The following is a 16,365-nucleotide window of genomic DNA, read 5'->3' as shown; positions in this document are numbered from 1 at the left end:
TTAAGATTGTCATACTTTTTTATGAGAGACAGTAGATTAACGTATCGTGACATGAGTTAGTTCTATGTGTGTTTGTAATCTGGTGCCTTTTTAGCCACATAACAGAAAAAGTAGCTAAAAGATGATACATATGGTCACACTAAATATTTGTGTGTCCATAGGGCGGTTCTGTACTAGTTGTACTTAGTTAACACAAGAAATTAAAACAAGTTAGTATTGGTTACTTATGGTCATGTATCATTTATTATGTGTATCAAAATATTATGAATTGATTTTAAGAAGAAACAAATATTGTGTGTGTAGGTAGCATTTAGTTACGATTACAGCTATTATATGTGTCTATATGTAAATATAGACACATATGTAATGTTTATTCTGGTTGTACTATTGTATTTGGAAGACTCTTAAATTTGACCATATTTATCTTAGATATCATTTGGCAGAATAAAAAAATGAACAAAAAGTTCAATCATGGAATTTTACCAAAGTACATTGCTTATTTTACAATTAAAGGGTTGTATAAATTAATGAAAAAAATGAATGACAGTTTTGTAAAGTTAGAAACATTTTCTGAAAAAAAAAACTAAAAAAACTAAAAATAATAAAATAAAAAACAAATAACAATATAGTTGTATTGAATAAGAGCTATAAGAAAGGACCAAATTGCCCCTTTTTGTCATCTATTCTTTTAATTGCACCAGATCAGACACCATTAAAAATGAAAAGAATACAACTTATTTTAACAGAATAGTATGATAAATAAATGAAAAGAATACAACTTTGTCTAACATTGCATAACAAAAGTACATTACTATAACATGCAGTTTATGTTATAACATGTCATCCACCATTACAGTAAAAAACTGAAAAAAAAAACTTTGAGTTATAACAATATTATACCATAATAGTTTGATGGTATAATATGGTAAAAAATATTAAGGAAAGTACATCGTCAAGTTTTGTCATTTTCTTATTCTCCACGTAACGCTAGGATCAAGGTTTTTTTGCCTTTCCCTTCTACAAACAAAAATAAAAATCATTAAATGTTAAAAGAAGGAAAACATGATCGCTACAAATGTAATTCATGACATTAAGAAACACATACCGTACGTATAACAATACCATGACAATATCTGTAATTTTTGGGAGGTGTATTGAAACCAATAGACATTTTTTAATCCAGTGGGTTTGTGACATAAAATACTTGCTGTGCTTGTGAGGTCAATATGAAGGGATCACCTTTATGGCCTAATATTTTTAGTTCAAATAGTGTGTACCCCAATTTATCCCTTTTTACCCCATTTCTATTGTCAACCTAGTCACACATGAAAACAAGAATTCATTTAAAATGATAATCTAGTACCCATATCTCTTGTAAAACACCATAATAAGTGTTTTTGGCATATGTTACAACTTCTTTACTAATGTGTGTGTCAGTTGCAACGACACTAACCCCACTACTTTGGTGAACTTTACCTTTACGAGCTTTTGTACAAAAAGTATATTCATTGATAGCATATACATCGTATTTAATAATGTTCTTATTGGGTCCATGTGAAATCCATCTCATTCTCTCTGTTATACTTTCTCTACAACCCCCTAACTCTCTCTCTACCTGAATTGTAATTAGATAAAGAATTTAAGATATAAATAAATACATAACAAAGAACACAACATATATAAAATGAATATACCTCCTTTCGTAACCAGTGACCAAATGTATTATTGTGCTTTTGTTCTAGTTGTGCCTTTCGTTAGTAGGGTGTTGATGTTGCAAAAAATCCGTTTGTCGTCTATCAAAATGTTAATGTTAATATTATAACAAAAAAACATACATGTAAAAAAACTTACTTGATATACGGGAGTACTTCAGATGTATTTTGCAATACAAAGAAATGTGCTTTGCAGAATAGTTCTACGGAAACTTCTACCGATTTAGTAGCTAATAGAGGAGTATCGTCCATAATAGAACTACTATCTACACCTATTTGAATTCCACATGTGTTATGATTGCCAGGTGGAATACCAACAGTATCAATCTTTTTGAGGAATTCACTAAAAAACCCAATCGTCTCTTCTACAACAATCTCTTCTGCAATGCATCCTTCTGGTCTACTTTTGTTTCGCACGTGCCCCTTAATAACCTTCAAGAACCTTTTGAACGGGTACATCCATCTAAAGAATATTGTACCGCAAAAGTTTACTTCCTTAGTTAGATGAACAGTTAAATGAATCATCACATCAAAAAATAATGGTGGAAAGTGTTTCTCAAGAAGGCATAAGGTTACACATAACTCCTCTTGCAACTTATCGAGCTCATCCAGTGTGATTTCTTTTCTACATATTGATTTAAAAAAGAAACAAAACCTTGTAATAGCAACTATGGTAGGTGGATGCATAATACATTGAATTGCTTTGGGCAAAAATTGTTGCATGAGCATGTGATAGTCATGTGATTTTAGTCCGATCAACTTCCTATCCTTCAGACTCACCAAACTAGAAAAATTAGAACAATACCCTTAAGGAACCCTTAAGTTGTATAAAGTCTCACAAAATTTGTCTTTTTCCTCTTTTGTCAATGTACAACCTGCTGCGGGAAGTGTTGTGTTGTTCCCTTCTATCTTAGGATGCAACTCTGGTTTTAAACCATAATGAACCAAATCCAATCGAGCTTTATAACCATCTTTCATCTTCCTGAGAACGTTCAACACAATTTCGGTTAAACTCTCGCCCACGTTCTTTTCAACATGCATAAAATATATACAATGTGGAATCAAATTGCCGCGCCAATACCTTAGTTGTCTATACCATATATTCAATTTCTTCTAGTATGTATTATTTTGCTGGTCCACATCTGAGGTACCCACTTGGCGTGATTTTCTCTTTTTTTTATTAATCTTCCCACCTCTTCCAGTTGTAGATTGTTGGATTTCTGCCTTCTTACCCTTAGACACCTTTCCCCATTTATTAATTATAAATTTGACCCTGTTATATACTTCCTCCCCATTTATAGGTTTTGGAGAGGGTGAGAAATCTTGTTGTCCATTGAATGCCTTTTTTTGTCTTTTGAACGGGTGATCATACGGTAGAAATCGTTTATGACCAACATAACTATGCTTATTTGATTCAGGAAGTCTAATGCAATGTGTTTCTTCGCCACACACAACACAACCTTGAAATCCGTTGTATAGACAACCACTTAATGTACCTAGAGCAGGATAATCATTAATAGTCCATAACACTACTGCACGTAGTTTAAACTGCTCTTGTGTATATGCATCGTATGTTTCAACTCCAATATCAAATAATAATTGCATATCATCAATAAAAGGTGCTAGGAACACATCAATATCGTTTCCTGGTGTTCCCGAAATCAATAACGAAATCATGATGAACTTTCTCTTCATAAACAACCATGGTGGAAGGTTGTAAATGATAGGTAAACTAGGCCACACACTATGACTCCTATTTCCTTTATTCACATCGACCCCGTCAGCCGAAATGCCTAGGCGCAAATTTCTTGGCTTGCTAGCAAAGTCGAGATATTTTTCATCAATGGCAGCCTATGCTGGTGAATCAGATGGGTGACTTAAAACACCAACATCCACCTTTCTGTCTGTTGCGTGCCATGTTAAATCTTTTGCAGTAGTCTTAGAATGAAAAATTCGTTTCAAGCGCGGAATAATTGGAAAGTACCACAAAACTTTTGCAGGAATATTCTTGTAAATTTTATTTTTTTTGTTCATCGACCTTCCATCTTGATTTACCACAAGTAGGACATGTTTCCATGTCTATGTATTCGTTTCTGTAAAGTATACAATTTTTGACACATGCATGTATCTTAGTATACCCTGAACCCATTGCCTTGAATGCTTTTTTGGCCTCGTATGTACTATTGTACATTTTGTTATCTTCTGGTAACATATTTTTGATCAAAACCAATAATTCTGTAAAGCACTTATCTGATACTCCATACTTACTCTTTAAGTTGAGTAGTTGTATGACTGTAGATAATTTTGTGAAATAAGGACACCCTTTATATAGGGGCTTCTTGGCATCTTTAATCAGTTCTCTAAACTTTTCAGGGTTCCCAATAAAATTTTCTTCTATAGCTTCCACCAACTCTATTGTTTCTACAACATCTATTGGAATTTCTATGTTCATGTTCGTGGAATCAAAAACGTATGACGTGTCCATCTCAAAATTATGTTCATATATATAATTTCTGGGTGGTTCCTCTGTTTCTCCATGCTTATTCCAATTCGTGTAAGTTTGATCAATTCCATTCCTGAGTAGGTTATCATCTACCATATCCACCGAATGAGATATATTGTTTACACATTTGACACATGGACATGGAATTCTTATCTTTTTTTTGGTATGTACAGATCCATATTTTTAGAAATCTTGTAATTGTGTACTGCAAACTTCAAAATTTCTACAATAGCCTTTAGATACGTTTCTGATGTTCTGTAGGCTCCCATCCAAGACTTATCCATATTCAGTTTATAACAGCATCAACAAGCAATATATGTTTCTTGTTCATTGAAGCATTTTAACAAACAGTTGGTGTGCATAAACGAAAAAGATCACATTACAATTAAATCCAATAACTGGAAACCAAATACTTGTTAATTCAAGAATATATAAGGATACATGACCTAACGAAATAGCAAAGATTAATATTATGAAGGTAATTGATTTTTATGTCCCCGTATAAATTAATGTAGTATGTGTACCTGTATGAATTTCATGTTGAAGTATCAATTCCTGGTTGAAGTATAAACATAGTTGCAATGCATTTGTAGTAAGCAGAGAATGATTCGATGGGAATGCATATTGTCTAAAAATTCATATCTACGCAATAGGTGTGGATGATCAAGGATATATCAAGAAAAAACAAAAAAACAGAAAAAAGTTGTTCCTAATGGTGTTTGAACCCATGACATTCCAAAATATACCTTTAACTACATTTACACTTACCAACTGGGGTGACTGACTGTTTGTAAGTTATTAGTTTACGAAAAAAAAACATAACAATAAAATAAAAGAGAAACATTTGACGAAAATACCCCTGCTTCCTCTAGAACTGATCTAAGACAAACACATTTACCATCAATCATACTTTCCTCATTTGATACAATATACGTAATTGTGGTTGCACATTGTCTTTAATTAGCCTTCACAATGGGAAATAAAAACAAATGACAAAAGTATCCCTGATTCTTTTCACACTCTTATTGTTTAATTGTAGTTATGCACATCATATATGTATCCAAGATTAACTTATTTTTTTCTATGAATACTATGATGATGAATACCCTTAGATGATGTTTCCTTTTTCTTTTCATTATTTATAATGAATGACCATTATACCCTTATATCTCAAACACGGTTTCAATGGGAAATTATAACATTTTCTTTGTTTTATGATAATAACAAATAATTGACAGATATACCCCTGCTTTAGCATAATCTCCATATGTTGATAACAAACATGGGACAAACTAACTAATCTAACCAATAACTTACCTCTAAAGTGGAAATAAGTTGAAAACTACATTGCTTTTTTTACAAAACAATGCAGCAAAACAAGGACAATACTGACTCAGTTCTAAGTATGAAACACAATATAAATAACAATATAAAATTATAATTATAATTACTTCCTATTTTGCCCCTAAGACAGTTATAATCAAAACAACATTATATTACTTACAAAAAAGAGTTTCATATGTACTCTGTATTAAACACAAAAGGGAGTACAACATAGGTTGCCTACACTATGTTTTTCCATGCTATCACATTCTCCTTCGCCATGTCCATTGCATCTTCCATTTTTTTTCGCTTGGAATGCTCATGTTTAGCATATGCCTGATGTATGCTATTCCATCATCAACTGTTTCCATTGGGTGTTCTGTTACAAACAAATGAATAAGCTTCTAAACTCTTTTGGATGGTGAGTTCATCAAAAAGTGGGGAAATTGATTGGAACAAATACAGGCCTATGTTCAACATACAAATGTTCAATCTCTCGGAATTGGTGTACCCTAACGATCATCTTGAAAGTTCCCAAACATTCATCATTCAATTGGAATCATTGACAACCCATAGTTTTCTTCGGTTTGCATATGATACCAGTTACTCATAGTTGTATACCCTAAGCTTTTCGAAAAACGACCAAGCATCTCCATGTTGAGCAAATCGATGTTGAAAGATGAAATAAAGTTAACTTTTGTCTTTTGATACGACTGACATGGATAGTCTGTAAAAAATCCGCCATGTACAACTCTAATGGTGAATCTCCTATTGTTTGCTTTCCCGTACTCTACTAATGGTGTGTTTTTCGGTGGTTCACTGCTTACACTCCAGAGTTGGAACCTCGGATTTGCCCATGGATCAACATTTATCTTTGTTTCCATTGATCGTCGGAGTTGTTTTCACAGAGGAGGAGCAAATAATCGAAGCTATCATATGTTGGTAATGAAGATGTAAGAATGACGATTTTGATATAAGGGGAGGCTTTAAATGGATGATCATTCGGAGCTGAAGGGACATCGACACAGGCCATCACTTCCGATTAATAGCAGGCTACAAGGGAGGTGCAATTTGAACGACGGTTGTGATAATGATTATTGATATTGTGTTATACATTAATATATTATTTACATTAATATATATAATAATAATTAAGTGTAACATCCATACTTTCTTTGTTTTTATTATTACCATACAAAATATAAATTTATATATAAATTAATTATAAATATATATAAAATCATTTTTTTAATTAATATGGATATGGGTTGCAGGTGGTCAGGTGTTGGTACGGGTTGACCATCATTAGGTCATGTACGGGTGTTAGTAATGTTTTGGGACCAAAATGGGTTTATAATATGGGTATGGATTGCAGGTGGTCGGGTGTTGGTAATTGTTGACCATCCTTAAGTCATGTAGAGATGTTGGTAATGGGTTGGGACCAAAATGGGTTTATAATATGGGTATGGGTTGCAGGTGGTCGGGTGTTGGTAATGGTTGACCATCCTTAGGTCATGTAGGGGTGTTGGTAATGGTTTGGGACCAAGATGGGTTTATAATATGGGTATGGGTTGCAGGTGGTCGGGTGTTGGTACGAGTTGACCATCATTAGGTCATCTACAGGTGTTGGTAATGTTTTGGGACCAAAATGGGTTTATAATATGGGTATGGGTTGCAGGTGGTCGATTGTGGGTAATGGTTGACCATCCTTAGGTCATGTAGGGGTGTTGGTAATGGTTTGGGACCAAAATAGGTTTATAATAAGGATATGGGCTGCAGGTGGTCGGGTGTTGGTAATAGTTGACCATCTTTAGGTCATGTAGGGGTGTTGGTAATGGTTTGGGACCAAAATGGGTTTATAATATGGGTATGGGATGCAGGTGGTCGGGTGTTGGTAATGGTTGACCATCCTTAGGTCATGTAAGGGTGTTGGTAATCGTTTGGGACCAAAATGGGTTTATAATATGGGTATTGGTTGCAAGTGGTCAGGTGTTGGTACAGGTTGACCATCATTAGGTCTTGTACGGGTGTTGGTAATGTTTTGGGACCAAAATGGGTTTATAATATGGGTATGGGTTGCAGGTGGTCGGGTGTTGGTATGGGTTGAGCATCATTAGGTCATGTACGGGTGTTGGTAATGTTTTGGGACCAAAATGGGTTTATAATATGGGTATGGGTTGCAGGTGGTGGGGTGTTGGTAATGGATGACCATCCTTAGGTCATGTAGGGGTGTTGGTAATGGTTTGGGACCAAAATGGGTTTATAATATGGGTATGGGTTGCTGGTGGTCGGGTGTTGGTACGGGTTGACCATCATTAGGTCATGTAGGGGTGTGGTAATGGTTTGGGACCAAAATGGGTTTATAATATGGGTATGGGTTGCAGGTGGTCGGGTGTTGGTACGCGTTGACCATCATTAGGTCATGTAGGGGTGTTGGTAATGGTTTGGGACCAAAATGGGTTTATAATCTGGGTATGGGTTGCAGGTGGTCGGGTGTTGGTACGGGTTGACCATCCTTAGGTCATGTAGGGGTGTTGGTAATGCTTTGGGACCAAAATGGGTTTATAATATAGGAATGGGTTGCAGGTGGTCGGGTGTTGGTACGGGTTGACCATCATTAGGTCATGTACGAGTGTTGGTAATGTTTTGGGACCAAAATGGGTTTATATTATGGGTATGGGTTTAGGAGCGAAATGGGTCTATAGTAGGTGTATGGATTTTTTTTCTTGCTTAATAAAAAATAAAATAGAAAATCTTAACAAAGTGTTCACACGGAAAAATTAGTAAGCTAACTAGACCTTATTCTTATTTTTGTTTTATTATACTATTATCCCATTGTATATACATAATTAAATGTTAAATATTTTTTATTTCTAATAGAGATATAGTTGTATCCTAACGTAAAATTGTCAATTTACAAGGACCAAAATAGTTCTATTAATATCTAATAACTCGTAATAATGTTTCAAAAGCCAGAACATGCTTCCAAACCACGATTTATGCTTCTCGTCGTGTGAGTTCACTATCAGATCAAAATTTAGAAAAAAATTGAATTCACCAATCAAAATTAAGCAAATTTAATAGGAGGCAAACATTTTTTCCATTTTGTTTTGGGCTCCAAATCAATGCGGGAAGTATTCATCTATCTCACCGCCAAAACTATGAAGATCAATCCATCAGATTAAGGAAAATCCGGTAAATTTGGTAACCACCCTCAAATTAGGATGTACTAACAATGTATTATTTAAAAGACTTTGATTTTTTCAACCATTGTATGGTTTTTCTCTACGTTATATCGATCCCAGTTGGATTATATTTCAGTTCATCATTCGACAACATTCATCATGCATTTCTACTGTAAGTATATTCTCTATATATGGTGTCAATGTTATTGATTGTATTGATTAGGGGATTATACGTAAAACATAATTTTTTTGATTCTTCATATTACTATGCTTGTTGCACACCAAATGTTCGATGAAATGTGTTTGTGAAATTTATATGTAATATAAGTTAGTCATACTTTTTTATTAAACATATAAATAATCAAACTTAATTCATATGTTTCATGTCAACAGAAGAATCATGGAGGTGAACAAGGAACAACATGGGGATATGCTTGACTATGATATGGAATATGAGCAAGATGATGGAAGCCAATTTTATGAATCGGACACAGAAGATGGTGAAAATAATGACATTGACTACAATATCCATTCAGATTCGGAAGAAGAAATGCAAAGCAAAGTTCCAGCAAGGTCACCTAGGAAGAGGGGCCTGACTCGATTGCCAAAACTGAAGACCGAGTATGTCAATTCTGGTGGTAAAAAAAACGTGTCAAGTTTGATGAATTCGGTAAGTTTAGAGGAAGAATAATGCAGTGTTTGTTAGTTATTTGGGAGATCTTGTCCACGAGAAGGTGGGATTAAGTGCTCTTTTCTGGAAGAAAGTAAAACCGGAAGTGAAGGACAAACTTTGGGAAAAGATTACAATAAATATTTTTTTCACTTTTTTTAACTGCATCTCATATTTTATTTACAAATCATGTATTAAATACTAACAAATTCGTTATTGTTACATTTTAGCGCTATTTTGAAGTTTATGGAACTGGAAAACAATTTGTGAGGAGTAGGGTTGGTATCCTTCTACGAAACTTCAGAAGGAAATTGTATGCAGCTTACATCAAGCCACATCTAGGGAATTCCAAAAAGCTTGGAGATGTCCCTATTCGATATCGTGCAATAATTACTGAAAAATATGATTGGAACAAATTTGTGACATATACACAATCTGAAGAGTTTAACGTTACAACTTTTTCCCAAAACTTCTTCATTTATTTATCATAAAATGACCAAAAAGTGCTTGACAAATCTTTTTTTTTTGATAGGTTGTGTCAAAAAAGACAGTCAAAGCGCGAAAGATGTCAAAGTACGCTCATCGGATGGGACGAGGGGGGTATACTACTCTTAGGCGGAAGTCGGTAAGCTTTGTTTTTAGCTATATGATCCATTATATTACCTTCATAGTATTCTACTTAACAGAATTTTACTTTATATTGTTTACAATTTAATTTTTTTTATCAAGGTTATAGAGAAAGTGATTTCAAAGGAACAAATGCCCCCAAGGTCAATTATGTGGTGTAAAGGATGTGAAAGTAAAGGAGTATTTAAGGATGAAGATGTTAAACTCATGGCGGATAAACTAGTAACTTCAATAAACACTACTAGAAAAACAGTCTTTTACGACGCGCAGTGCGGGTCGTAAAACACTCAGACGACGCGCAAATGCTTGTCAATGAAGGCCCTGTCATAACGAGATACGACACGCTTTTGCGCGTCATCTATTTACGACGTGCATTTACGACACGCATTTACGACGCACAATTACGACACGCAATGTGTATCAAGGAAGGCCCTGTCATAAAGGAAGACGACACGCATTTGTGTGTCGTAATCTTACGACGCGCGTTTAGGACACACATTGCATATCAGTAAAGCCCCTGTCATAAATAAAGATGACATGCATTTGCGTGTCATAAACTTCAACAACGATTTACGATATGCATTTACGACATGCCTTTACGATACTTATTTACGCATAATACAAAAATATATAAACAAATATATACCAAAACAATAAATTTCATCCACAACATCATGTCAAAAAATTGTAATACATTGATATTAAAGGGATCTAATTGTACATTATTATTAAGAGATTTTCCCTAACTATACAACATAATACTACATTGTTGTTAAGGGGCATATTTATGTTTCAGATATCATATCAAAAAAAATCCTCCATATCATATATTTCCTTAATTTGGTTGCCTTCAATCAACAACTGCCATTAAAACAAACACATTAAACCAAGAGATGGATTATTAAAGATTAAAAAAAATCAACCTACAAACTTTAGAAAACACATTGGAATCCATACAAAAAACAAAATTATAATAGTTTTTTACCGAATAAGTTGTCATATCCATCTTTATGCCCAGCAAATCACGCAACACATCATGAGTCATGCTCCCCGACATAGCTAATTTTGAATTCAATGAAAAAAATTCATGTAAGACATGATATTCCTTCAAAAACAGATAAAATTGATATAAAATGATTTGAAATTTATGCTTCTTTTTGGCGACTTGCAGCCAATGCTTCAAGCTCTTCAATTCGCTTTCTTACAGTAGCAAGCTCTTCATCTCTCTCAGACTTCAGTTGTTGTGCTAATCCTATTCCTATGCATTTAAAAGGGGAACCAAATCCTCTTTTTCTTGATCCATTCTTTTCTAGTTTCTTTGATGGTGAATTTGAGATGTGGGAAATAGAAAATTCTGATTTGACTTGGCCAACGACAACCATTGCCTCCAATGCTTTAAGTTGTATTTCTAAGTTAAGATTGTAAACAAAATATCAAGAACTTAATCAGAGAATTATATATATATATATATATATATATATATATATATATATATATATATATATAACTATTGTTTATCATCTGTACTCTCTAGCTTGATCTTCAGCATGTAGATTAAGCTCGGAAATGTGAGCTTTATGTTGGACAATCTAAGAAAAAATTTAAAAACAATAAAAATACACGTTAAATTAGTAAATTTACATATAGGTTTAATAGATACAAGAAAAAAGAGAAGAACTTGCACCTTTTTACCCTTGTTGGCAATCTCTTTTTCAAGATGTTCAACCCGCTGAAGGGACTCTTAAAGACTTTTCTCTTTTTCATTCAAAGCTCTGTACAAAATAGAGTCATGTGTCAACAAAAATGCAATATATTATTTTGATGAGTTATGGTTATCAAACCTTTTAATGTCTGAATCACTAGTTTTGACTTGATTGATTTGTTGTTTAAAAGCATGAAACTCCGGTTCTAGCTCTTCCCTTTGCAATCTAAGCACTGGACAAGGAGATGACTCACATCTTATCTTGCTTTCTCTATTCATTGCCTCTACCTGTCATTTCTCTTCTTTAGAATTTTCCATATAAATTTGATATACATCCTCCAAACTTAGACATATAATTCGAGGGAATTTTTTTTGTTAAAAAAATAGTATAAGAAAAAATACCTTGTGTTCTTTCGTGGGACCAATGTGTCGGATAGAGCTGCATTTTCCAGATCACTGAAAATTTAATGATGTAAAGAGATTACATGAATCTATATAATAATAAAATGTATTATTATTAAATGGGTTTAAATAAAATGGATAAAAACTTACACTCGAATACACTATTATCAAGTGCAAGGGTTTACAAGGGTCGTATCCAACTTTGGAGCACACTATTCAAATCATCCAAATTAGTTCTCAAGCTATGCAAAGCATCAACCGTAAAAAATATGTTTTTATTTCGCATGCAATCATGAAAAAAACACAGCTTCTTGATTAAATCATGAAATATAAAAAAATACCGTTAACTAAAATCAAACATTGGCTATTTGACTTTAGTATTTAATGTAAAAAAGTAGCAATGTAGCTATTATTATTATTATTATTATATCATATTCTTACATTTGGTGGTATATTGATTAATATTTAATAAATATTCACATCGGGCATAATAGCCAAATGAAATAAGTTCAAATACAAAACAAAGATAAGAAAATGATAAAACACAAATTGAATGAGAAAATAAACGAGGTAACTTTTTAAATTATTATGGCGTCATTATTATTATTACTTGATTCAATCCTAGTAAAATTAAAGTTATAAAAAATGGTTATATTAAATAATAAATAGACAATACATGTATGTTCCATCGGGTTGCTTCAGGGTTGCATTCAGGAAATAAGAAGCAGCAAGACATCTGCGAAGTGGAACCATGTCATATCCACATGAACTAATCTTAAGCTCCATCCGTGAATGCCCGTAGCAAGTAAAATAATTCCAACGACCTAATCACAATCATCCTGCACTCATCAATCACTAAAAACCTTCACCAATTCAATATCTTCACCTAAATCTTATCTAACAAGTCAGAAAACAATATCGGTATGTACTTTCACTTGTTCATGAAACTACACGCCCACTGCAACATTAGAAAAAAATTAAATTCCAATCACATTTCTCCTCTTATTTTATTATATTCCCTGCCATCTAAAAAAAAGCAATGTTTGAATTGACACTTAGTTTAATGAAGCAAACATGGCTTTATATTTGGTTCCTATAGATGTAGATGTGAAATTAATGTGCTTACCTCCTTTGAAGAGATTGATCTTTTGAAGTTTTAACAACAATTAGAGACTCAATGCCACTGTCAGGAGAGTAACTCCTCACTTTCAGCAATCCAGGATCAATCACATAATTAATTCCAGGTATTGTCACTGATGTTTCAGCAATGTTAGTTTCCAGTATTACCTACAGTAACAAACACACCAATTCAACTTTAGGAAAGTAATTAGGGGTGTAAAGGAAAGTCAAAACAAAACCAGTTTTATAGAGTTCTTAATAAGGCGTGTAGCTACTAGTGTACCTTTCTGAATCCAATAGGAGCAACTGTAAAGACTTTCATTTGCTTCTCTGATGGAAGAGAAGAGAACAATGGCAAGATTAAGATTTTTTTCATTGGCTTCAGGTAATTTCTTAAGATTCTCACACACAAGACCCTCAATAGATTCATTGTCTTCATGCCCAAATAGAAATACAAGTATATCACCGGGCCCCTCCTCCAAATGTATCTAATAATAACACAATGACGTTGTCAAGGCCTAACAAAAATAATAACCATCAACAAGAAAATAGAAAAGTAGAAGACCCTAAGTCCCCTGTTAGCCTGTTGCTTGTTTCAAGAAAAATAAAAACCTGAAATATGGTAACCAAAGTTTTTGCATCAAGTAAAAAAGAAGCACTTATATGCAACGTACATATCGGATTCTGTCCCTGTTGTTAAGTCCATTACAAGTAAAAATAGCCCCTTTTTGTTTACAAATGTTGAATTTATGTGATTTAGAATTATAAAACATTACTTCTTTTTTCTTAGGGTCTTTACAGAGAGTTTTGTGAAAAAAAAGTAAAAAATGCTAATATGATAATCATAAATAGAAGTGGGACTAAAATGTTACAAAAACCTTCAATAAGGACCAAATTGAAAGAGGACATTTTGGGACCAAACTAAAAAAACTAGCTGCACTTAGGGCCAGAACTGTAGTTTACTCTATATTCTTTATAAACCATCATCCGAAAAAACTATTAAAATTCCACTAGTACAAAATAATTAAGCAAAATGTATAATTAAGTTGGATGCCATGTTGGCATGGAAAACTGTTTAACCAGCTATAACAAGTAAGATTGACAACACTGAAACGAAATTTAATGTTTAGGCACTATTGAATCCAATTAGAAATTTGGTGAATTAATGACTAAATTTAAGATAATGGCTAATAAGAAGCTTGTAGAACCAATAGATGCATGATAATGCAAAAAGCTGAGGAGTTGAATCCAATTATCCTATTTTTTAACATGTTTGATCTTACCATATTCATCAAGTTGAGCATCATAATCATAACTAGTGATTATATTAGGGTCTCCAGAAGTCCATCAAAATTTTGTCCCCCCAAACAACCGAGCCACAAGTAAGAGAAGATATTAGTGAAACTTATAAGGGATAAGTATCAAGTATTATGGATTGTAATTATTATATTTTATAGGATGAAAGCTAAGGATGATTGTACAAATCAGTACCTACCTGGTGTGATCATGACCCATTTTAGTCCAACAAATTAGGAAAAAGAATCCATACAGGCTTTCCATGTATGGATTCGCGTGCAAGGTGTGATTAGGTACCATATCACTTGGTCTTGTGTACATCATGTAATGTTATAAGGTATGAATTAGGTAAGATTCTTCTTTTAAGAATTTCTTCGAACACTTGGAGTGCATAACTCGTCTCCTTCCTTTTCTACGAGTTCCCAGAATCTAGGGTTTAATATTCTATTCTCAAAACATATGTTCGATATTATCAATACAAGCAGAAAGTAAAGAGACCACAAGAACATAGAAAAATACGTGCTTATTTTTTTTGAAAGAGCAAAGGACCAAGAATTTTGAGGAATTGTAAGTCTCGGGACGGAATCGATCAAGAACATCTATGAATTTCGACACATAAATGTACCTATACAAAATTCTGAAAGGTAAGGATGATGATGATGCGCTGGCTGTGAGCATACGCGAGCAATAGAAACGGGGAAATGAAGGATGAGAAATTAGGTCTAGCCAGTGTTTGCAAACACATTTGAACCTAAAAATTGATTTCAGGGGCAATCTTGCAAGGATTTCGAGAAGGAGAGACTCAATGAAGTTTTGAATATCATATGAGAACGTATGAGCAAGGAAGGATAACAAGCCCTAGAACTGATGATTTGGAAAGAGGATTTACTTGTGTTGAATCGATTGGTGTGATTACCTGAGATTGAGAGTGTTTTCTCTTTCTCGAATAGGTGATGATCTGATGACGGTGGCTTGGAAATGAGTTCTGATCACCATCATCGTCGATGTGATTGTCGATTTGATTGATTGAATTGTTGGGTTCCATTTAGCGGTGGTTAGAGGTTGGAAATGGAAATGGAAAGAGCGCCACCAAGGAGATTGGGGAGAGGAAGAAGAGAGAATCAGAGATGTTCGATGTGTGGATTGAGTATTTAGGGTCCAATTTCAACTCAATTAGTAAAGAGTCCAAAACAATTACACCTCCCTGTACCTCACTCAATAATTGAAACCATAGAGATTCTTGAGTTTTGTATGAACTTTTCTCACGAATGATGTTCACGTCGCTAGCTCCAAAGTGCCATATCATGCCGAGATCCATAATCGTATACGTTTGTTGTTTACAAATCTGTTGTTGAACCCTGAAGGATCGACCTAGGTATTCCCACCGCTGAAGATGAAGATGAAGGACCTAGGGCTTTTTCTTGCTAAGTAGAAGAGGCGGGAGGATTAATTTTTGGGATCCAATAGGCGGGGGGTAATATTCGTCAATTTCATTTCCCGCCTAAAACGTGTGTTTTACTTAAAAATGATAAAGCGACACATTTACATGACGCAAATTTTATGAAAGGCGCCCTCCGCATTTCTTTTTTTTTCTTTTCTGACACTAATTTTAGGGTGCGCACAAATGCGTGTCCTTTATCCTTCAAATTTTGCAAAACTGACATTATTTTTTAGGGCACGCACAAATGCGCGTCCTCTATCAGCGAGTGCCATTGTTTGCGTGTCGTTAAAGGGCTGTTTTCTTGTAGTGAAACTTTTTTTTATTACTATTACTGTAAAGATTTGAATTAGTTTTATTAGGACAATACTTATTAATATTTTGTAAG

General features: G+C 33.9%; 1 protein-coding gene across 1 annotated transcript; it reads right to left on the bottom strand.

The window, feature by feature from the left end:
- Nucleotides 1-11,165: 11,165 nt before the first annotated feature.
- On the bottom strand, nucleotides 11,166-15,584 carry LOC145076279 (uncharacterized). The gene is made up of 7 exons (XM_079022212.1): nucleotides 15,456-15,584; nucleotides 13,856-13,933; nucleotides 13,483-13,731; nucleotides 13,251-13,411; nucleotides 12,125-12,178; nucleotides 11,548-11,609; nucleotides 11,166-11,428 (listed from the first exon to the last, which is right to left on the bottom strand). Exons 1-7 carry the CDS (start codon nucleotides 15,582-15,584, stop codon nucleotides 11,166-11,168), a joined length of 996 nt encoding a protein of 331 aa, XP_078878338.1.
- Between the last annotated feature and the right edge of the window lie 781 nt (nucleotides 15,585-16,365).

The sequence above is a fragment of the Lactuca serriola genome, chromosome 9, assembly GCF_051521515.1.
Source record: "Lactuca serriola cultivar US96UC23 chromosome 9, Lser_US96UC23_V15, whole genome shotgun sequence".
Classification (NCBI taxonomy): domain Eukaryota; kingdom Viridiplantae; phylum Streptophyta; class Magnoliopsida; order Asterales; family Asteraceae; genus Lactuca; species Lactuca serriola.
The sequence above is the reverse complement of the archived record's forward strand: the minus strand, read 5'-3'. Positions and strand labels throughout refer to the sequence as shown.